Below are 24,024 nucleotides of genomic sequence, written 5' to 3'. Positions count from 1 at the left end.
ATTGGTCCAATGTTTATGTGTAGGTGTAGTCATTTTACTCTTACTGAGTCTCTAAGAATAATACATGTGGTGGTTGTTGGGCCACTGGTGAGATCAGCACAATAGCATATGATTATGAAAATATATGATAGATAGATAGATAGATAGATAGATAGATAGATAGATAGATGTTGTGATTATGTTAACATAAAAAAACCTGGGTATCATAGTGGGATCTATCCTCTTTTTTTTATTATTATTAAGGATATGATACAAAGTCAAACATCATGGATTTCACATAACCTCAAAAAGGTAGCCTAGATGCCAGACTAAAAAAACAGGAGATGAAGAAAATGTAAGAAATAATATAAACAATAGACAGCATTTTAAAAGTATATACTAGATAGATAACCCAATACTATTTATGTTATAATGATGAATGGTAAATACACTTTTCTTAATACGTTATAGATCATTAGGCTAAATAAAAAAGAATCTACTTTTGGCACATTTTGATTTGTGTAGCCATAGATATTAATTTTTCAGGCAGGTTCATGAGATTTATCATCAAATTCAATGAATTAACATTGCTTGAAATAAAAGTGCCATTTATCGTCAGGTGAACGTCACCTTTGGACTCTGACGTCATGTCAGCTCACTGTGTGCATGACAACCACAGCGCCTCCACTGCCAGCAGTCTGGCAAACAATTTGTAGCGCTCACGGGCACGCTGACTTTTTTTCTTTTCTTTTTAGCCGAGTTTGATGAAATAACGATTTCATAAAAAATGAACCCGGAGAAGCGACACGTCCTGCTGCTGTGGATGCTTGTCTGCTCCGGTATGACCGAGGCGATCGAGCCCATCAGCACCAGCATAGCGGTAGGCATGGCCGCGGCTCTCACCGGGTTCTTAGCCAGCTACCAGAACATTTTCTATTATTTCAACGAGTGCTGTCGACCCGAGTGGATTTCTTTCAACAAGACAGGTAACACATGGGTATCCAGCTAGCTAACACGTCAGCCACGACCTTTGTAGCAAACTGCTGTACGTTTAATGTGTGTGTTTAGCCTTTTCAAAATTGTCAAACATTTCTGGTGTTGTGGTTGAACACAGACCGCCAACAAAGCTAACCGTGTTTGTCGCGTGTTTATGACGTGTAAGGAAGTTCCCCGTTGTAAAGAAGCTAACGCTAGCTAGCTAGTTTGTTAGAGCCTGCTGCTTAGCGCACTTTGTACCGTGGTGTTATGGTTGTTTTAACACACAACAAGGATTGATGTCAGCAAGCAAGTGGTTTCGACAATGAAAGCGGCACACTTATATTTGTCGTTGCTCGTTTTTTCGTCTGCAAGTGTGCTGGTTAACACGTTTGAGCCGATCACAACAACAGTGGTTCTAGGTATCGGTGCGGCTCTGGGGCGGACAATCTACAATTATTTACACGAAAGTTGCGATGCGAAATGGATCGCCTTCAATGCAACAGGTGAGCATTTAGATGTGTATAGAGGGTATATTTAATGAAACCAAGGGGAAAACACTAATTATTTAGGTGGCCGTGCAGTCTAGACATGAAGTGAAAGTGCCATGGCTTGAGTGTTGTTTATCCACTAACCGGAAACCCAAATCGGAGTAAAATATTGTGAAATGTCCTCAACATCAGAGTTCAGACACCCTTCACACCGTTTAGGTTTAGGATTTCAGTCAGATACAGCCATTCAGGGTTTTATTGCGGTGGGACACCTCATCTGAAAACGAAGGCCAACTCAGCACAGTAGTGGAAAGAAACCAACTACATTTACTCAAGAACAGTTTTTAGTTAGAATTCTATCTTTTAGATATCTTCTATCTATCTTTCTGCAACTCTAAACGTGCAGCCTAGTGCACTTGTGTATTTCCAATTTTACTTCTAATCCACTACATTTTAGAGGCAAATATTGTACTTTTCCCACTGCATTTGTCTGACATATTTAAAAACTCCAATTGGGTTAACTGGAAAAATTGCATTGCCACAATGCTGAAAACAGGGCTGTTTTTCAGAGATCATTAAACGTTGACTTTTACAGGATACACGGTTCTCACAAGACTCCGACGCTACAAGACATATAAGATGCACGGTTATTGATCCCCAGCCGGGAAACTGTTGTTACAGCAGAAATAAATACAGATAAGTAGAGAAAGTAACAGAAATAAACAATAACGGGTACATAAATTAAAATAAAGTACAATGGAAATGTACCATGACACGAGATAAGGCGAGATTTGAATGGCTTACCACCTTGGCTAAACAATTTCCGGTAACACTTTACTTGAAGGTATCTACATAAGAGTGACATGACACTGTCATGACACATGAACCCTAACTCTAACCGTAACCATAACTTGTCATGACAAAAACTGAATGACACTCGCTGACAGAAGCGTTATGTCATAAACGTTTATGATTTTTTTTTTTATAATGTTTATGACACATTCATGACTTATGTAGATACCTTCAGGTAAAGTGTAACCCAATTTCCTAAGAAAGGTGCTCAGATAGGTGTTTCAGTCAGGTGTTTGCAGCCACTAATCCTGTTGTGCTCTCTTTAGGTCTCGAGGTTGACCTGGAAAGCAAACTGTTCGGACAGCACATTGGGTCGCGCATCATCCTTAAAGCTTTGACTGGATTCATGAGTAACGACAACCCGAAGAAGCCCCTGGTGCTCTCTCTGCACGGACACACCGGCACAGGGAAGAACTTTGTTAGCAAGCTGATTGCTGACAACATTTACAAAGAAGGCATGGACAGCAACTTCGTTCACGTTTTCACATCTGAACTTCACTTCCCGCATTCAAGTAAATTGGATACCTACAAGGTATGGTGACAAATTCGGGTCAGGTAGAATCCATACATTCATTAGAAACACAGTGGCATTACTTGTTACTTGTTTGACCTTTTTATATGAACATGTTACTGTTTCTCTTCAGTCTCAGCTACAGCAGTGGATCAAAGGCAATGTCACCAACTGTGAACGCTCCATGTTTATCTTTGATGAGATGGACAAGATGCAGCCTGGCTTGATTGACAGCATAAAGCCGTACCTGGACTACTACGACAAGCTGGATGGAATTTCTTATCGGAAAGCCATCTTCATCTTCCTCAGGTAAAAATAAAATAAAAAATAACGGCTGAAAGCATTCCCCTGAGTCTAGTCTCGCATTGCCAGACCCTCCTCCACAGCAAATATAAATATTAAATGTAATTCTAGCAGAATCTTGACAATGCAAAGTTCTTTGCGTTTGACATTAATCTGTCTATAGATTGTTCAATGGAGAAATGTTTTGAAACACTTTGCAGCCTTTGAGTTATATTTGGTGCGTTGGGGGTTTGGGGCTAAAAGCTAGTATTTCCGTGACGAAAACTCAAGCGCGCAGTGAAATATAGAAACTCTTTTGTGTTCAAAACTTTCAATGTTTCTGGGACTCACTTAAAGACAGAAATTCCAGACTGATCTCATGAAGTGGCGTATGTATGACACGCCAATTCGTGTGCCATTATTGACGCGTTATCAAGAGGCATACTCGCTTTTTAGGGTGTTTATCAACGCCGTTAGGCCTCCATTGACTTACATTACCTTGCGATTGCGTTTGAATTTACGGTGTAGTGAGTAGTATGACAGGGCGAAAATCCGCATAGGGAGGGTGGTCGGGGTGGAGGATGGGTCAAACACAGGACTTTGACCCAGGAGACCGGGGATCGTGTCACGTTCTTCTTTTCCTAAACCCAACCCGCGTGTCATGTTTCCTCAACTCAACCGTTGCTTTCTTTTACTAAATCCAACCCTGTTGTTCTTTTCCTACACCCAACCCATCTGCTGTATATGGCAGTCAAAATGCGTGCAGATAACACGCCGCTTGGCTTTAGAGAGTGGCGTGTATGTTTACGTCCGCTGTATACAGCGTAGACATGCACGCGGATAGCTCAAAATGCATGCAGATAACAAGCCTCTTGGCTTAAGAAAGTGGGCGTGTATGTTTATGCGAAGTCATGATATCACGTTTGAAATGCAATCATTTGCTGCTGCAATTAGAGGCAAATTCTAATATGTTTCCCGTATCTGATCTTCCTCCTAGTAATGCTGGAGGGGAGAGCATCACACAGATCGCTTTAGATTTCTGGAAAGCGGCACGGGATCGAGAAGAGATTGAGCTTAAAGACCTGGAAACGTTGCTCTCTCTTTCAGTATTCAACAACAAGAATAGTGAGTATAAAAGAAATCAACACTTCTTTTGTTTTGCTGGATACTTGGATGTCATTCTCAGTCAGAAATCCGATTTACGCTCACTACTGGAAGTAGAGCTGGGCAATATATCGATGATATATCGATATCGTGATATGAGACTAGATATCGTCTTAGATTTTAGATATCGTAATATGGCATACGTGTTGTCTTTTCCTGGTTTTAAAGGCTGCATGACAGTAAAGTGATGTCATTTTCTGAACTTACCAGACTGTTGTAACTGTTCTATTATTTGCCTTTACCCACTTAGTCATTATATCCTCATTGTGTAAATATCTTGTGAAAGCACCAATAGTCAACACTACAATATCGTTGTGGTATCGATATTGAGGTATTTGGTCAAAAATATTGTGATATTTGATTTTCTCCATATCGCCCAGCCCTAACTGGAAGTATCTGTTCATCTCTTCCTATAGGTGGTTTGTGGCATACAAGTTTGATTGACAAGAACCTTGTGGACTTTTTCGTCCCGTTTCTGCCTCTGGAGTACCGGCACGTCGTCCAGTGTGCCATGGCCGCGATGAAAGCCAAAGGACTTCGTCCAGATAAGAACGTGGCAGACCAGGTGGCCAGAGATGTTAACTATTTCCCCAAATCTGAGAGAGTGTTCTCTGTCAAAGGCTGCAAGACGATAGAGAACAAGTTGCACTACTACACATAATGTCAGCATCTGACGGACACTCGGATGCGGACATTATTGTCCACTATGTGCACTTTTTTTAAAAAGAGAAACGCTCTCAGCCAAATGACTAAAGAGGGGAAGTCAAGCTGACTGAACTCTGAGGAAGTCTTTATGGAGGTTTCTCTGTCTGACTTTGGGGCCACATGGAAGACTTCAGCAGGCCTTCTCCAATGTTGCATATTGCTTACACTGAATGCGGAGGCTGATGAAAGAGAACAGCGCCAGTTGAATGAAAAAGTAATAAGACTGGAATGCTATCCTTTGTAAGTGATTAAGGGGGCTTGATCTCCGCTTTATGTCACACCACAGTGAGAGTCTAGAAGGCGGTTTCATTTTCCTGAGAGCTTCTTAATGACTTAACAGGGTGTCTGTCTGTAAAACTATGGCATTTCACTGTTGTGCATTTGTTTATTTTTTTAATGTGTACTCCATCATTTGGATTACTGGAAACACCAGCCTTAATTTCTTTTTAATTTGACATTTTACGTTATTTTACACACGTCCACTGTACATACGAGTTCATCAACAGTTAAATTTGGCCTTGCTGGTGCACTATTCAAATACATAATGCAGATAACTCTGTTTATATGTCATATTGAAATCAACTTTAGCAAGATATGTTTTCTATACAGTTCAGCCACACACTTTTGATATCTAATTTGGTTAATATGAAACATGATTGTGTTATACATGAGTAATATACACTGTTATTGATATGGATGTGTCCATAGTGAAGTATTTCTAGATGTAATTTAGCCTTTTATCCACACTCTGACTGGACTCTGTAGGGTATTTGTACACTGTGTATGAACTCAGGGTAGAAATCTTGCAAAGCAAAATTTTACCAAAACCTAGATTTTTTTTAATTCTTAAAAATGCAGACCGTTAAGGACACAAAGCTCTAATGATATGATATATAGCCGGTTTATTAAAATTCAGATAAAAGGTTTCTTTCAAAACAAAATACTCTGTATTATATTTAGTAGAGGAGAAAGTCATAGTTGTGGAAGAAAATGTTCTGATGGTTTCTCAAATGTGACCGTTTACTGTCAGGTTTTAGAAAAAAAAAAAAGTTATGAAATGTTTTTTTTTTTTTTTTTATACAATTGCTCACTGTGAAAGAGCATTGATTGTGTGAACGGAAAGCCAACACTAGCAAGCTTCTTTGCTGTAAACACACTAGACAAACAAATCATAAATAAAATATGACATTTTCTTAGTGTCACTGTTTCTGATGCATGCTTTCCATCAGGCTGAAGAACTTTGAACCATATGGTGACAATGAATGAGCTGGTTTGTTGAGAAAAAGCTGACCCTGAATATGAGCTAACATCTGATTTATGCTGATCTGTTTTTATTTCTAATGTATCTATAGGTATGGACACGTGAAGTTATAAAACAATGTTAAAAATAGCAAAGAATACTATAGAATATCTTTGGATGTATACATTGATCCTAAAGGAAGCTAAACTGCCAGTATCAATGGCAAGCTCAATCAGTACATTCTCTCAGTAACCATGTTCATGGTGTCCTGTTTGTGTTTCATGCAAAGTACCAAACTTTATTAATTCCACAAAAAAATTTCTTCCCTTTTAAAGTGCCCATATTATGAAAAAATCACTTTTTCTGGGATTTGGGGTGTTATTTTGTGTCTCTGGTGCTTCCACACGCATACAAACTTGGAAAAAAAAACATCCATGCTGTTTTGAGTGAGATACGGTTTCTGAATGTATCCTGCCTTAAGTCTCCGGGTGAGCTGTTCAAAATCGGCAGGGCTTTCTACGTCATCAGCCAAAACATTTGGTGTGTGCTAACCACTTTAGCTAATACCACATCAGCTAGCTGTTTCTCCAACTTCGGTCAGTACAGGGCAGGATTAGCTGGGAGACTTCTTCTAAACGAGGGCGCACTTTCAACTTTACGTTGAATAGGGACATGTAAGTAGTTATATAGTGTTGTAGCAGTGTTTTGCCATTGAGCACAAGGTGGCTAACCGCTAGCTTCTAGCTAGTAGTCCTTACCTAGCTACTGCACATGTGCGACTCCCAACAGAGATGGGATAGAAGTGAGATGCCTCACAGGTTGCCCCCCAACTCACAGGTTGAAAAGAGGATCTGCAGCAATGTCCAGTACAACAAAAATATGGTGTTTTTTAAATATTAAACCATGTAAACCTATTCTGGTACAACCTCAAAATACAATTCTGAACCTGAAAATGAACATAGTATGGGCGCTTTAAGCTTAAATCATTCTTAGATTTTTTTCCCTCTCTATTTACTGAAAGTGACGTGTCAGCTGAAAACTTGGACTGAAATGAGTTGTGTAATAATCAAATAGCTTGTAAAACACTACTGTGCAAAGTGCAACTCTAGGCCCCAGGCTAAAACAACGAAGAGAAAGAAACAGCTGTGACATCGCGTGGAAGATGCTGGGAGATGTTGCAGACCTGTCCTTCTGCCATGAAGGGTTAGCAGTAAAAGCATAAAGCTGAAGTTTAAAAAATAAAAGTAGGTCTCAACAAACTCCTGAGTTTGCATAAGGATCGATGGGCATTACTGTTTTGTTAATGCTTTCACACTGCAATGCATTCATTCAAATTTATAATATTGCAAGGGTAAGTGCACCCGAGGTAGACTCCCTAATTTTTTGAAGATATTCTAGTTTCTTTTGTGCATTTCATTCACTACGTTGTTGGATAAATTAGAGTAGTTTATAGCTAAGGTCAGGAATAATGATGCCAACCTATTGGACTTTCCACAGATAAATTGGTTTATCATTAGTCAATTTTAGGGGGTTTCCCACCTTTTAGTTTGTTATAGTTTTGTGTATGTAATAGATGTATAAAGAAAAAGAAAAAAAAACACATTTCACCCCAAATGGAGCTTTCTCTCCCACAGACAGCACTTTTTCTTAACTGCCTAAAAGAAATCCTCAATTAGTGATGTCACTGATTAAGAGTTTTTCATTTGTGCTTTCCATAGGTGCAGCCTGAGCAAGCACAATCCACCCAGTGACTGAATTTGGTTGACCAATCACAACAGAGTGGGCCAGCTGACCAATCAGAGCAGACTATGCTTTTCGGGAAGGCGGGCCAAGAGCTCAAATAGTGTTTTATGCAAAAGGAACTGCAGCAATGGGCAGTAATACAAACATATTTTTTTAACATCAAAGCATATATTCTAGTAGACCCCAAGAGTACAAATATGATGACAAAAAGGAGTATAATAGGGGCTTTTAATCCTGCTTCACTTTGTTAGGATCGCTTAACCCATGCGCTTCACAATAAGACCTGCTATTCTTAGCCTTCTTTATTTATGTTTTCAGGGGCAAAAAGCTAGGTTAACTATTCTCTTATTATATGGAGTATTTCACAAGTAAGCACAGAAGAGGACGAAAATGATCTGGTGTCATATCAAGTTTATATCACATTTAACACAGTAATCACCCCTTTTTTTCTGTTAGAAAAACTGTTGTGTTGCCAATTGCAGCATCAGCGATCTTCCTGACAATCCCGTGACAAGCCCATCACTCGTCACATCTTTGTGTTCTTTGTTGTAATAAACGCTCCTCGAGTAAATTCTGAGTTACCAGGCACAGTCTGTATAAAGGTCAAGAGTCTTATACCAGCAGGACTGCATTAATGCATCCATCGTTCTCTGGGTTATTTGTCACTTGGGCATATTTACCTGGGAAGTAAAAGAAACATTTCAGTTAAAACATTATATATTTATATATCACACATATGTATCTCAGTATGATTCTACTCCTTTAACACCTTTTTCTTGATGTTATCTGATGAACATCTTGTACATGGCACGTGCACATTTTACCCAGCTAAGGAATACAATCAGCCGGTTTCTACAGCAATATCTTTTTGCATTCGTAAAGTTATTGTTTAACCCTTTAAACTGAAAATAGAAGTTGGATTCATTGTTTACAGATGTTTCTGAATTATTTACAAAAATAGGGACTAGACAGGTTACTGTAAACACAATGGATTTATGGTTCACACAGATGAGCACTCACCCCAGACAACCTTTCCTCCTTGTGTAACCAATCCCAGCTCGCTGACATTGACCTCTACGACTGTTCCTTTAGTGATGACTCCCAGAGAGGTATAGAGGGGTGAGGAGGGGTTCTTCTTCACTCCCAGGATGGGAAGGCAGAACGTGGCCTTCAGCTCTGGATGTGTGACATGAGCCTTCTTAAAACGCAAACCCTAAAGTAGAATAAAGAGAAGGACGTCACTTAGGAGTTAGGCACTTAATTCAAAACAGAAATTCAACAATAAGCCCGAATGCATGTGAAGAAACAGCGTTGCAGATTAGTTGGAGGTGTAGAATGGAACAAAAACATATCAATTTAAACTATACTGCGATCTTACCATGGGTCTGATGAAACGCTCATATTTGGGAGGTTTACGGGTGAAGCCGTCGCCAACAAAGCAAACTTTGGTGACCATTCTCTTCCAGGCTTTCTTTTGTCTCTTTCCAGTTTTGATGACTTTGAGCACCTCCGTCTCTCCCTGGGCGCGCACCTTTGGCAGGGGCACCTCCCATTTACCCTACAGAAAACATTACACTTGTGCGATTAGAAAACAATAACATTATTTCCACACATCTATACCATTACCATAAATTTAACAAATGAAATATATCTTTTGCACAAAAGCAGGAAATCTTCACTGTGACATGCTACTAGACAACCACCGAAAAAATAGCTGCTGGCGAGTAGATTCCATCTGGTACTTACAGCCTTTTCTTTCCTCTTCTGTTTGATCATGTTGGAGAGGACCTTAGCACGGGACTGTCCCTCTCTGTCCAACAGGTAGGCTGGCACTGCTCCCTCTGGGGTCTTATCATCGTTCTTCTGCTTGGTCTTTCTCTGTTCATGCATTTTGATGCTGCAAAGAAAAGTTCAAATTGTTTAGCTTTTTATTGGGCATAATTTTCATGGTTTGTTTGCCAGCATTTATAAAAGACAAACAGACTTTCTGTATATACTCACGTCTTCTTCATCTGAATCTTCTCTGCATGTCTCTGTTTGTGGTACAGTTTGGCCTTCAACCCAATCAGCTTCCTGGCTTTGTGGGACCGCTCATGAGCCTCACGGCTCTCCTTCTTCCTTTTCTTTTCATGGTGGTCAAGGCGGTAGCCATGCCGCTTGCGATGTAACTCAATGTGCTCGTTCTGGGGCTACAAAAGCAAAAACCAACAAAAACATGCAATTCAATTCAACGTCATAATGAAGTATATTAAATGCACAGGTTTGGAGCAGTAAGCAGAAGTAATAACTACAGTACAGGACACTACATACAGTGTAGAATCTCTAATGTGGACCAATATGGCCAAACAGCCTGCTTATTGGTAGAAGTTTGAGAAACTGACATCCATCCATTGCAAATTTTACATCTGGCATTAATGTTATGTAACAAACTGTTAACATTACTCCTACTGCAGTACTTGCATGTTGTATTCATTTTTTTTAGCGGCTTTTATTATTCAAACTGGCACATTTCCATAGAATAAAAATCAATCTAGAACTTAATTAGTAGATAACTGGTCAATGTATCAACAACGTATAACAGATTATTCATTCTAGTCATTTGTCACGCAAATAAATTCCAAACATTCAGCTTATCAAGTGTTAGGATGTGTGTATATAGCCCATGAGGCAATTTTGGTTTATATGAAAAGTATTAAATTAATATATTAGAAGATAAATTAATAATAATAATACATAACTTTTAATTGCAGCCCGGAATCAATCCATTCCTCGTTTATTCGCGTGGAAATATAAATGCCAACGCGTACTAAAACAACTCAGCTAGAGTAACATTATCGCTTTAGACTCGACCTAACGTTAGTTCGTTAGATTTCATTAATTACATGCAACACATTACGACCTATTCCATCATCAATGAGATCTAACGTTACACTGGCTAAGGATCTTTCATCCTCATACACCTGCTATTTCACTGCTTTTAGTGTCAGCGAGGTCATATGGATGTTACAGTATAAACAAACACCAGGGCAGAGAAAGCAGCAGACACACTGCCACATGTGAACTTAAGCTAATGCTAGCACAACATGCTAATCTGTTAAAACGCGTGATAAAAGTCATGTAATGCAATTTGAAAACGCTTGTTTTCTTACCATTTTGTGTTTAAAGAGTTAAGTGTTACGGGGAAGACGTCACAGGTGGTAAGGGTTGGTAAAGACGCAGAATATTTGGTGTTTTGCGCTAGAGGCTGGGGTCGTTACGATGTTGTTTCCCCGAAGCCAATATTTAGAGGAAGTACGTCATCCTGACCCAACGGTTAAATGTGAACGGCTTAGTAAAAACCAAAAGCTTACGTGACACTGAACCGCATAAAGACAAAATACATGGTTTAAAAAGAAGAAGTATTTGTGCAAATAATTGATGCATAACTTTATGTACGTATGTTTAACGTGTACAATTTTATATATTGACGGACTCACTCGTGGCCGGAAATATAAAAACACAGACGCTTGTTTCTAGGGGTGTATTTTGTAGCTGCACCGTATGAAGGCGTGACATTTAACAGCAGAGTATGATGTTTTCTAGGACATTCTATTGATTTAGTCTGGGATAGAATAAGTATTTATCTGATGGCTATAACCATACGTTTCCCTCGTGTTTATGTTTTGTATTGTTATGGTGTAACCATTGCAAGTTGGCTGACATTGCTCTGTCTTCTTTTGACGGCTTAACAATGGTTCGTCTGAAGTTAAGACTAAGGAAAAAGCTTGGAAGATAAGCAAACATTAAACATACACGTTAGAGGCTGTCGGATATTAAGCATGATGATGTCGGTAAGATATAACTAGCAAAACATAACTGCTGTCAGTGATACATTTTCTTAATATCACGTTGACTTCATATCAGCGTCGCTGTCATTCGCAGGGAAGGTATTTATTAACTGCTGGACTCCAGTGCTGCAGATGCAGAGTGAGCTGTCATGTAAAACGACACTACAGCTTTCTTCCAGGTACTTTTAATTCATAACTAAGTCCTTTTTTTTTTTAATCAGTGTTGGAAGAAGTTTTCAGATCCTTTACTTAAGTAAAAGTAGCAATACCTCAATCTGAAAATACCCCTACAAGTAAAAGTCCTTCACAAAACCGTTTGTAAATATTTTCAAAGTAAAACACTGCATTTTCCTGTCAGTGTTTTAGTATTATATATGATGTTTCTGAATCAGTATTCCTGCTGCATGAATGTGTATGTTGCATTTTACTGCTGTACCTGTATATGTTTAAGGTTGTGCTAATTTTAACTTATTTATATACTGAGATCATCATATGTTTGTAGCGTCGCTGTCCTGTGAGAACCATGTATCTCTAAAAAGTCCACTTTTCATATTGTCAGAAAAACAACCGCGTTTTCAACTTTGTGACGATGCATTTTCCAGCTGATCCAAGAGGCTTAGTTTTTTAATAGTTTATTTAGCTTAAGATATAGGAGAATTTTCTCAAGCCATAGAGGAATACTTCATACTTCAGTTCATCACAAACATTCAAAGCAACCAAATGTGGGGATGCATGGCTTTCACTGGATGGGATGGGTATGAAAAATTGTTATTTTATAAGTAACATGAACTAATACCTATTGCTGTCAAATGTGGAGTAAAAGGTACAATGTTTGCCTCTGAGATGTATTGGAGCAGAACTATAAAGTATCTTAAGTAAAGGATACCATCATTTTATATTTAAGTACAGTACTTAAGTAATTGTACATAGTTACATTCCACCACTGGTTATGATTACCAATGTTGATGCACATGTGTTAATCAGTTGATTAATTGATTCATCAAGCAACAGAAAACTAGAAGATTCCAGTTCCGTCTGGTTTAAGTTTTACAGATGTTTTATGGATTATTTTTCCTCTTCACATCATTATAAATCATATGTTTTGCTGGCATGTTCTCTGTCCTAGATGATGTCAAATCATTGCGGGCTGTGGTCAACCCTGATATATCCAAGTAAGTAATTTCATACTGCAGTCAGTTCTTTGAAATTCTGTTTAGATTTAACTGTCTTCTGGGCTCCATGTTAACTTTGTCCACTGTGTTTGCAGGATCCGAAACATCGGCATTATGGCCCACATTGATGCAGGAAAGACAACAACCACAGAAAGGATGCTTTATTACTCTGGCTATACGAGAGCACTAGGAGGTGAGTAGGATGGTAAAAACAAGATGTGGACATAGTTAAGGATTTGTTACCCATGAACTTGATTTCCTGTTTGTTTGTCTCTTTAATGTATTTTTGCTACTCTGTTGCTTTCAGACGTGGACGACGGGGATACAGTCACAGATTTTATGGCTCAAGAGAGGGAGCGTGGCATCACCATACAGTCGGCAGCAGTCACATTTGATTGGAAAACTCATAGAATAAACCTCATAGACACCCCAGGTAGAAATAGCATCCTTGTGACAATAACAAATACAAATGGAAATGAGAAGAAGCAGTCACTCAAATATGACTGTGTGTGATTACAGGACATGTTGACTTCACTCTCGAGGTAGAGCGGGCACTTCGTGTTCTTGATGGGGCTGTTGCAGTGTTTGATGCTTCCGCCGGTGTTGAGGTAAGTCCACTGCTTTTAAACTACTTTTTTTTTTTTTTTTTTTTTATGTGTGGTGTCATGTTATTGCATGCACTCTTGACACAGTTGCTTCTGTCGCCTTGAAAACACCAACAGGCTCAGACTCTAACTGTGTGGAGACAAGCAGAGAAGCACCATGTTCCCTGTCTATGTTTCCTGAATAAGATGGATAAGCCTGCAGCAAAGTGAGTGACTAAACAGACTGACCATAGTCATGTTTTGTTTCTTATTTTTGCAAAATGTAACTGGAAACTTTCTTTCATTTTTCTCTCTCAGCCTACTATCTTCCATTCAGAGCATAAAACAGAAATTAAAAGCCAATCCAGTCCTCCTGCAGGTAGGCCTTTTAGAAAAACACAGCAACTGTTGCATGCCATTAAAGACATTACTTTGAATTGAATAAAATCAGTACTAAACTAGCAATCACTGATAAGAATACAGGTAAATAAAGCTATGATTATACGTTTACTGAAACGTGACTTAGCACACACATTGTAACAAGCAGGTTTTTTGTGACTGTATCATCAGTACTGACCCAATCAAAAACAAACTTCGAAGAAGGTAAGCGTAAAAACCTACTGGGAGTATGTCACCATGTGATGCAGTTGTCTCATGGAGAGTCATCCTGTTTCGTAGATTCCTGTTGGCAGTGGCAGAAACTTCTCAGGTGTGGTTGACTTGCTAACCAACCAGAAGATGATATGGAAGCCAAAATCTATGAGACCTGATGATGGACGAATGTTTGAAAGCAAACCTCTTGACCAGTCGGATGAGCCAGAACTTTTGCAGGAGGTCAATGAGGCCAGGGCAGCTTTAATTGAGCAGGTATAACATTTTCAGCAATTTCGGTATATTTCCATGTTGAGATTTTCTCTCCAGTTTATATTTCTGTTCTCGATCACAGGTTGCTGATCTGGATGATGAGTTTGCGGAACTGCTGCTGACTGATTTTAGTGACAATTTTGATGCTGTTCCCTCAATCAAAGTAAGTGTTGTACTACAATATAAGCCAATAAAGTAACACTGTTTCTTGTGTATACAGAGTAAACAGTGTTAATGTGTCCCCAGCTACAGGAGGCTGTGCGGCGGGTGACTCTGGCCCGTAAAGGCGTCCCAGTACTCTGTGGGAGCTCTTTGAGAAACAAAGGTGTTCAGCCTCTTTTAGATGCCATCACTGCCTACCTGCCTGCCCCCAATGAACGACACCATGACCTGGTGTGAGTGAATTCTTTGACCTATAACTAACTCAGGCCAGAACTGTCATGACACTTAGTTAAAGGACGCAGGATTCCAGCATTTCTCTGTCCAGGTTCTGCATTACAATACTGTTTTTTTTTGGCTTTTTTTTTAAATCATATTATTCTTAACCTTTTTCTGTTTTTGTGCATTTTCAAGTATTAAAACTTCCACCGCTATGAATGAGGAACTCATAGGGTAGTTTCGCATTGCCAGACCTACAGTCATGTGAAAAAAATTAGGACACCCATGCTAAAGTTGACTAAAAAGAGGAATAAAAAAATCATCTTTTGGAAATTGATCTTAATGCCTTAATTAAAAAAATGAGGAAAAATCCAGTCTTTAAGGACACCAATTTTCTTTGTGAATGAATAATGTATCGTAAATAAATAAATGTTCTTCCTTAAAATACAGGGGGCATAAGTAAGTACACCCCTATGTTAAATTCCCATAGAGGCAGGCAGGTTTTTATTTTTAAAGGCCAGTTATTTCATGGATCCAGGATACTATGCATCCTGATAAAGTTCCCTTGGCCTTTGGAATTAAAATAGCCCCACATCATCACATCCCCTTCACCATACCTAAAGATTGGCATGGGGTACTTTCCATAAAATCATCTCTCAATGCAAATCAAACCAGCTATTAGGTTAACTGAAATAAAACCATGCCAAATGTATGTCAAATCATACTGAAATTGTCCTTTATGAATATGCCATGCTTTTAAGAAAATGTTCATATGTACAGTTGTTCATTGTTGTCACACCATAAACTCGGTTCAACATCCTACAGGCGGTGGTACAAGGACGACTTATGTGCTCTGGCCTTCAAGGTTCTGCATGACAAGCAGTGTGGTCCTCTGGTATTTCTCAGGATTTACTCTGGTACTCTGAAACCACAGACTGCTGTCCACAACATCAACAGGAACAGCATGTACGTAGTTTCCATTACAATTCCTTACAATTTTGACCCAAATTTTTTATATATATATATATATATATATATATATATATACATACATACATACATACATACATACATACATACATACATAAGCTTTTATTGTTGGTGTCATGTTGTGTGTAGTGAGAGGATGAGCCGGCTGCTGGTGCCGTTTGCTGATCAGCATGTAGAAATCCCCTCAATGACAGCGGGAAACATCGCTCTGACTGTAGGACTGAAGCAGGTACAACATCATACACTATATTGTTTATTTGCTATTTTAAAGATTTCCCCCTTGAAATGGTTATTTATGTTTTCCACTTTCACTTAAGACTGTCACGGGGGACACCATCGTTTCATCGAAGGCTTCAGCAGCAGCTGCAGCCCGCCGAGCCCAAAATGACGGCATGGAAAGCAAGAAGCGTGGCGAACATGCCAGCGTTGTCCTTTCAGGGGTGGAGGTCCCTGATCCCGTCTTCTTCTGCACCATAGAACCACCCACCATGGCCAAACAGGCTGGTCAGTGACAGTGATTATAGTTTTACTACACACGCACCAGCAACCGTGTAGTCACTCACACATTGTATTTCATTTCCTGAAAGATCTTGAGAATGCACTCAGCTGCCTCCAGAGAGAAGACCCCAGTCTTAAAGTCAGGCTTGACCCTGACTCTGGACAGGTAATGCCATGATTGGATTAGCCAGGACTTTCTTTAGGCAGAGAATCTGCCACTAACTAAGAGTCAACTAATTGTCTCCATCCTCAGACCATTTTGTGTGGGATGGGAGAGCTGCACATCGAGATCATCCATGATCGAATCAGAAGAGAGTATGGCATTGAGACTCACCTTGGACCGCTACAGGTGGCTTACAGGGAGTCTATTCTCCACGAGGTCTCTACTACAGGTACAACAATATTTTGTTTTAATCAGTGCATTAGGTTAGGGAAGAAATAACTCCTATCAACTACCTACTGTACTCGTCCCAATTTTTGTTCTGTATTTATTTTCCGACTTAAATTATAATGTAGATACGCTGGACCGTACTGTTGGGGAGAGACGACATCTTGTGACAGTGGAGCTGGCTATCACACCTCATGAAATCGCCACTACCGGTAGTTCATGTGAATTAGCGTTTACAAAGGAATTGGGGGGGCAGCTATCACCAGAAATAAAGGAGGCAGTGGAGAATGGAGTACACAGCTCCTATCTTCAAGGTATCATTGAACAAAACTAATTTCTTCTCTTGCAAACAAGCCTTGCCCTTCAATAGCCAGATTGTGTTATTGAAGAAGTTACTGTAACACAAAAAAATGTAATTGCCTGCTTTCACCTTTAGGTCCATTGCTAGGATATCCTTTACGGGGTGTATCAACGCTCATCAAAAGTGTCAAGATGGAACCAGGAACGTCTCCTGCCATGCTGTCCGCCTGTGTGTCCCGCTGCATGCTGAAGGTAAACTATTATGGGTTGCTGTTGCATCATAACTGTGAACTATAGGATTTTCAATAGATAGCCACACTTCTGTTTCTTTGGATGCAGGCTCTAAGGCTAGCTGGAGGTCAGGTCCTGGAGCCATTGATGTCCCTTGAGGTGACTGTGGGGGAGGAACGCCTTAGTTCTGTGCTGGGGGACTTAGCCCAAAGACGAGGAACGGTTCGAGACATCCAGAGTCGTCACGACGACAAGGTGCTGCTAGCAACTGTGCCCTTGGCTGAGATGATGGTGAGATGACATTCAAATAAAACATTTTGTCTGTTGTTTTTGGTTTATTTGGTCACTCTGAAAATGATTTACTATTCATACTTGTTTCCCTATAAAGGGCTATTCCACCATCCTGCGAACACTGACATCCGGCAATGCCACCTTCTCCCTGGAGCTGGACACCTATGAGGCCATGAACCCCCAGGACCAGAACACCCTTATTAAAAGAATGGCTGGTCTGCTGTGATTTCCTGTTCTCAACAATGTGAAACAGTTCAGCAATGGGACCAATGGCCTTCTGAAACAGAGGCATGGCTAGTACCCAAACAGATTTTCCAGGACTAATGGTACATATCAGACTAAGCAAGTACAATTCTATTTATAGTATGAATACCCACTGCAGGGAGGACAATACAAATGTCATAGTGCACCATGTTCTTAGCTAAATACAAAATAAATGTGAAACAAAATGTTTTTGTTGTTTTTTTTATATGAAACATGGGACTCACACCTAACATATCAACATTTTATTCACAATCATTTACAGTATAGAAACATTCATAAATTCAAGATTGGTTTATGACATTAGATTACTATGACTTTTTGACATTTTTATCACATACAATACAATATATAATACAATACTGTACTATATAATCTGACTTCCCTCCACATCTGAAAATAAACCTTATGGTATGCACTAACTATATTAGAAATGTCATGCTTTTCTCACAAAATGCACAACTTTGATAATGTAAGAGCATATCCCCTGTACTGTTATTTTTCTTCGTCGAAAAAAATTATATTGTAATATGTCGAAAGAAGTCAGTATATTATATATGTATGTGTATATATATATTTATTATTATTATTATTATTATTATTATAGTATATGACGTGGAAAAAGTCACAAAAAATCATAGTGTATAATGTCGAAAAAAAACAAAGTAATTGTATAGTATGTCGAAAAAAAAAGTCATAGTATTTTATAAAAAGTCAAAATAGTATTTTGAAAAAAAAGAAAATCATAAAAAAATCATGGTACAGTATGTCGAAAAAAGATAGTATAGTATGTTGAAAAAAGACATTGTATATGTCAAAAGAGTTACCAAAAAGTGATACAATAGTATGTTGAAAAAGTCATAGTATAGGATGCTGAAAGAAATTCATAGTATAGTATGTCGCAAAAAAATCCATCCATAATATAAAGTCTAGTATAGTATGTTGCAAAAGAATTCATAGTATAAAGTCATAGTATAGTATGTCGAAAAAAGTCATAGTATGTTGAAAAAAGTAATTGTATAGTATGTCAAAAAAAGGTCGGTTTAGTAGTTTACACTTTCACTTAAGACTGTCACGGGGGACACCATCGTTTCATCGAAGGCTTCAGCAGCAGCTGCAGCCCGCCGAGCCCAAAATGACGGCATGGAAAGCAAGAAGCGTGGCAAACATGCCAGCGTTGTCCTTTCAGGGGTGGAGGTCCCTGATCCCGTCTTCTTCTGCACCATAGAACCACCCACCATGGCCAAACAGGCTGGTCAGTGACAGTGATTATAGTTTTACTACACACGCACCAGCAACCGTGTAGTCACTCACACATTGTATTTCATTTCCTGAAAGATCTTGAGAATGCACTCAGCTGCCTCCAGAGAGAAGACCCCAGTCTTAAAGTCAGGCTTGACCCTGACTCTGGACAGGTAATGCCATGATTGGATTAGCCAGGACTTTCTTTAGGCAGAGAATCTGCCACTAACTAAGAGTCAACTAATTGTCTCCATCCTCAGACCATTTTGTGTGGGATGGGAGAGCTGCACATCGAGATCATCCATGATCGAATCAAAAGAGAGTATTGCATTGAGACTCACCTTGGACCGCTACAGGTGGCTTACAGGGAGTCTATTCTCCACGAGGTCTCTACTACAGGTACAACAATATTTTGTTTTAATCGGTGCATTAGGTTAGGGAAGAAATAACTCCTATCAACTACCTACTGTACTCGTCCCAATTTTTGTTCTGTATTTATTTTCATTTCAACATGCTGTTGAAAAATGTCATAGTATAGCATGTCGAAAAAAGTCATAAAGAAAACATAGTAGAGTGTGTCGAAAAAATATAATAAGAGCATAGTATGTCCAAAAAAGTCATAGTATAGTATGTCAAAAAAAGTCATAGTATAGTATATCGATAAAAAGTCACAAAAAAGTCATAGTCTACTATGTCAAAAAGGTCATGGTACATTATGTCGAAAAAAATTCATAAAAATTCGTAATATAGTATGTCGAAAAATGTCCCAAAATAGTCATAGTATAGTATGTCATGTCAAAAAAGTTATAGTATAAGCATGTCGAAATGAGTCATAGTATAGTTTGTCGAAAAAAAAGTCTCAAAAAAGTCATAGTTTAGTATGTCGAAAAAGTCAGTTTAGTATGCTAAAAAAAGTCAAAAAAAGTCATAAGAAAATGATAGCATGTTGAAAAAAGTCCGTGCAGCATATTGAAAAAAGTCATGGTACAGCATGTCAAAAAGTCATAGTATAGTATATTGAAAAAAAGTCATAGTATGTCGATAAAAATCAAAAAATTCATAGTATAGCATATCGAAAAAAAGTGATAGTATAAGCATGTTGAAAAAAGTCACAGTATAGCATGTTGAAAAGCATCATGAAAAGTCATAGTATAGTATGTGGTAAAAATTCATAGAAATGTCATAGTATACAAAAAACACATAGTATGTCGAAAAAAGTCAGTATAGTATGTTGAAAAAAGTCTTAGTATTGATCCTTTGCACGTGACATCACGCTCCACTCGCGCGAATTATGAACGCCATGAGGGACGGCGGAAGAGCTATGCTGTAGATGGACGGCAAGCTAAACTTGTACGTTTTCGTTCGTGTTTGTGTTCTCACATTCACAATCTGCAGAGTAATCCTCACCAACACAAGCATGCAGAGTAATCCTCACCAACACAAGCATGTGTATGTATTGCCTTCCTGTTTTAAATGAGTGATAAATAAAATTATCCTCAACCAGCTAGCTGCCGTGCTAACCAGCTGTCCTGCTAACAGGTCCAACCCGATGATGACCCACATAACTAGCTGGAAGCATCCAGACTTTTAAAAGCTTTGAGATCAGCACCAGTATATGGGGATACCCCATTTACCACATAGTGGTACCGATCAGCACCATTATATGGGGATACCCCGTTTACCACATAGTGGTACAGATCGTGTGGACTGAAGTCGGGCAGAGTCGGTGATTTAATGAAGTCCGTGAAAACGGAGGGAGAACGAATTAAGGGTCGGTATGCAAGCCTGCTATCTCCAACTTCTCTAAATACTGCTCTTTGTGAGCACCTACCAGATGCCCTACCTCGACCGATAACGGCACAACAACTTGTTGTTCAATAGAAGAAGCCATATAAAGCCATAAATACAGTTTATTTAGTGTTATGTATTTCAAACTGATTGAAACTATGAAACTTTCCACTTGTCTACTACTGTTTAGCCTGTGCTTCCGCTGTCTGTCATGGTGCCGTCACGTGGTCGTGTGACGTGTTTGCAAAGGGTCAATAGTATGCCGAAAAAAGTCATAGTTTAGTATGTCGCAAAAATTCATAAAAAAGTCAAAATATAGCATGTCAAAAAAAGTCGTAGTATAGTATGTCAAAAAAGTCATTGTATAGTATTTCGGAGAAATTCATAAAAATTCATAGTATAGTATGACAAAAAAGTCATAAGAAAGTCATATTATAGTATGTCGAAAAAAGTCATAAAAAGTCAAAGTATAGTATGTCGAAAAAAGTCATAGTATAGTATGTCGACAAAAATAATATTATAGCATTTCAAAAAAAGTCATAACAAAGTCATGGTATAGTACGTAAAAACATTTTTATAGTATGCTAAAAAAGTCACAAAAAGACATAGTAAAGTCCGTCAAAAAAGTCACAAAAACGTCATAGTATAGTATGTCGAAAAAAAGTAATAAAAAGTAATAGTAGAGTATGTCGAAAAAAGTCGTAGAATAGCATGTTGACAAAAATCATAGTATAGCACTTCGAAAAAAGTCATGAAAAAGTCATAGTATAGTATATCGAAAAAAAGTCACAGTATAGTATATCTAAAAAAAATCATGAAAAGTAATAGTATAGTAAGTCGAAAAAAGTCATAGTATAGCATGTTGAAAGAAGTCACAGTGTAGTACATCGAAAACAAATCATGAAATGTAATAGTACAGTATGTCGAAAAAAGTCAAAAACAGTAAATAAATAAAAAGTCTTAATTGAGCAGGCACCCTGAGCAGTTAGGGGTTTCAGTACCTTGCTCAAGAGCACTTTGGCACTGCCCAGGAGGAACTGGCATCTTTGCAGCTACTAGTATACACTCTGTACTTTGGTCCATACGGGGACTTAAACCAGCGACCTTCTGGTTACAAACCCAACACCCTGCGGACTGAGGTACTGCCACCCGTAACAGTCATAAGTATTAGTCATAGTATAGTATAGTATGTCAAAAAAAAGTCATGAAAAGGTCATAGTGTAGCATGTCGAAAAAAGTCATAGTATAGTATGTCGATAAAAGTCAAAAAAGTCATAGTAGAGTATGTCGAAAAAAGTCATAGTATAGTATGTTGAAAAAAGTAATTGCATAGTATGTCGCAAAAAAGTCATAGTATGGTAAAAAAAGTCACAAAAAAGTCATAGTTTAATATGTCAATAAAAGTCATAACAAGTCATAGTATGTCGAAAAAAAGTCACAAAAAAGTCATAGTTTAATATGTCAATAAAAGTCATAACAAGTCATAGTATGTCGAAAAAAGTCATGAAAAAGTCATATTATAGCATGTTGAAAAAAAGTCATAATATAGCATGTCGAAAAAAGTCATAGTATAATATGTTTGAAATAGTCATTAAAAAACATAGTATAGTATCTTGAAAAAAGTCAAAAAGTAATAGAGTATGTCGAAAAAAGTCATAGTATAAGCATGTCGAACAAAGTCATAAAAAGTCATAGTGTAGTATGTTGAAAAAAGTCGTAAAGACATAGTATAGTATGTCGAAAAAGCTCATAGTATATTATGATAAAAAAAGACAGTATAGTATGTCAAAAAAAGTCATAAAAGGTATAAGTATAGTATGCCGAAAAAAGGTATAGTATAGTAAGTCGAAAAAAGTCATAGTATAGCATTTTGAAAAAAGTCATATGTATAGTATATATAGTATATATAGTATAGTATACATATAGTATAGTATGTCACAAAAAACTTATAGTATAGTATGCTAAAAAAGTCATAGTAAATAAATAGTCTTAATTGAACAGCCACCCTGAGCAGTTAGGTGGTGAAGTGCCTTACTCAAGAGCACCTTGGCAGTGCCCAGGTATCTTTTCAGCTACCAGTATACACTCTGTACTGGGACTTGAACCAGCCACCATCTAAGGAATGCTAAGGAAAGACAATAGTACAGTATGTCGAAAAAAGTCATAGTATGGTATGTCAAAAAAAAGTCAAAACAAGTCCTAGTATAGCATTTCGAAATATGTCATAGAAAGTCATAGTATATGTCTAAAAAAGTTTTAAAAAAGTCATAGTATAGTATGTCGAAAAAAAGTCATAGTATAGCATGTTGAAAAAAGTCACAGTGTAGTATATCGAAAAAAAATCATGATAAGTAATACTATAGTAAGTTGAAAAAAGTCATAGTATAGTTTGTCGAAAAAGTCATAAAAAGTCATAGTATAGTATGCCGAAAAAAAGTCATAGTATAGTATGTTAAAAAAGTTGTAGTCATAGTATAGTATGTCGAAAAAGCTCCTAGTATATTATGCTAAAAAAAGTATGTATATATATATATATATATATATACTATATGTAATAGTATAGTAAATTGAAAAAAGTAAAATAAAAAGTCATAGTAAATAAATAGTTTTAATTGAGCAAGCACCCTGAGTGGTTAGGGGGTTCAGTGCCTTGCTCAAGAGAACCTTGGCAGTGCCCAGGAGGAACTGGCATCTTTGCAGCTACCAGTATACATTCTGTACTTTGGTCTGTACAGGTACTTGAACCATCTGGTTCCTAACCCAACACTCTACAGGCTGAGCTACTGCCACCCTTAAGTATTAGTCATAGTATAGTATAGTATGTCATGAAAAAGTCATAGTACGTCGATAAAAGTCATAAGAAGTCATAGTATAGTATGTCGAAAAAAGTCAGTGTAGTATATCGGAAAAAAATATACAAAATACGACTATGTCGAAAAAGCTCATAGTATAGTATGTCGCAAAAAAGTCATAGTAGAGTATGCTAAAAAAGTCATAAAGACATAGTGTCGAAAAAAAGTCATAGTATAGTATGTCGAAAAAAGTCATTAAAAGTAATAGTATAGTATGCCGAAAAAAGTCATAGTATTGTATGTTGAAAAATAAAATCATAGTATAGCATTTTGAAAAAAGTCATACAAAAGTCATAATATAGTATGTCGAAAAAGCTCATAGTATATTATGCTAAAAAAAGACAATAGTACAATATGTTGAAAAAGTCATAGTATGGTATGTCGAAAAAAAGTCAGAATGGTATGTCGAAGCAATT

The 24,024-nt window shown here is 37.9% G+C and overlaps 4 protein-coding genes across 5 annotated transcripts; 3 read left to right on the top strand and 1 right to left on the bottom strand.

Annotated features, from left to right (window-relative positions):
* The first annotated feature begins 7 nt into the window (after positions 1 to 7).
* Positions 8 to 6,151, top strand: tor1 (torsin family 1). Of its 2 annotated transcripts, none has more exons than XM_078271187.1 (5): positions 8 to 965; positions 2,564 to 2,829; positions 2,942 to 3,117; positions 4,088 to 4,215; positions 4,671 to 6,151. In XM_078271187.1, exons 1-5 carry the CDS (start codon positions 767 to 769, stop codon positions 4,913 to 4,915), a joined length of 1,014 nt encoding a protein of 337 aa, XP_078127313.1. In that variant the 5' UTR covers positions 8 to 766; the 3' UTR covers positions 4,916 to 6,151. The 2 variants fall into 2 exon arrangements, with proteins under 2 accessions (XP_078127313.1, XP_078127314.1); XM_078271188.1 differs by lacking the exon at positions 8 to 965 and adding an exon at positions 1,132 to 1,460.
* Positions 6,152 to 8,336: 2,185 nt separating this feature from the next.
* Positions 8,337 to 11,237, bottom strand: nsa2 (NSA2 ribosome biogenesis homolog (S. cerevisiae)). The gene is made up of 6 exons (XM_078271192.1): positions 11,092 to 11,237; positions 9,944 to 10,131; positions 9,689 to 9,839; positions 9,321 to 9,500; positions 8,963 to 9,155; positions 8,337 to 8,622 (listed from the first exon to the last, which is right to left on the bottom strand). Exons 1-6 carry the CDS (start codon positions 11,092 to 11,094, stop codon positions 8,555 to 8,557), a joined length of 783 nt encoding a protein of 260 aa, XP_078127318.1. The 5' UTR covers positions 11,095 to 11,237; the 3' UTR covers positions 8,337 to 8,554.
* Positions 11,238 to 11,470: 233 nt separating this feature from the next.
* gfm2 (GTP dependent ribosome recycling factor mitochondrial 2) lies at positions 11,471 to 17,918 on the top strand. The gene is made up of 20 exons (XM_078271925.1): positions 11,471 to 11,772; positions 11,864 to 11,948; positions 12,896 to 12,941; positions 13,037 to 13,134; positions 13,249 to 13,374; positions 13,461 to 13,549; positions 13,664 to 13,752; positions 13,844 to 13,904; positions 14,204 to 14,392; positions 14,472 to 14,552; positions 14,636 to 14,784; positions 15,593 to 15,733; positions 15,887 to 15,986; positions 16,075 to 16,261; positions 16,345 to 16,421; positions 16,509 to 16,647; positions 16,772 to 16,957; positions 17,080 to 17,195; positions 17,283 to 17,465; positions 17,563 to 17,918. Exons 1-20 carry the CDS (start codon positions 11,761 to 11,763, stop codon positions 17,689 to 17,691), a joined length of 2,283 nt encoding a protein of 760 aa, XP_078128051.1. The 5' UTR covers positions 11,471 to 11,760; the 3' UTR covers positions 17,692 to 17,918.
* An 856-nt stretch (positions 17,919 to 18,774) lies between these two features.
* On the top strand, positions 18,775 to 23,499 carry LOC144531670 (ribosome-releasing factor 2, mitochondrial-like). Its single transcript, XM_078271926.1, has 4 exons — positions 18,775 to 18,981; positions 19,065 to 19,141; positions 19,229 to 19,367; positions 23,492 to 23,499. The coding sequence occupies exons 1-4, from the start codon at positions 18,870 to 18,872 to the stop codon at positions 23,497 to 23,499; spliced, it is 336 nt and encodes a 111-aa protein (XP_078128052.1). The 5' UTR covers positions 18,775 to 18,869.
* The last annotated feature ends 525 nt before the right edge of the window (positions 23,500 to 24,024 follow it).

This window comes from Sander vitreus, chromosome 16 (assembly GCF_031162955.1).
Source record: "Sander vitreus isolate 19-12246 chromosome 16, sanVit1, whole genome shotgun sequence".
Classification (NCBI taxonomy): Eukaryota; Metazoa; Chordata; class Actinopteri; order Perciformes; family Percidae; genus Sander; species Sander vitreus.
This window is presented reverse-complemented; position numbering and strand designations above follow the sequence as displayed.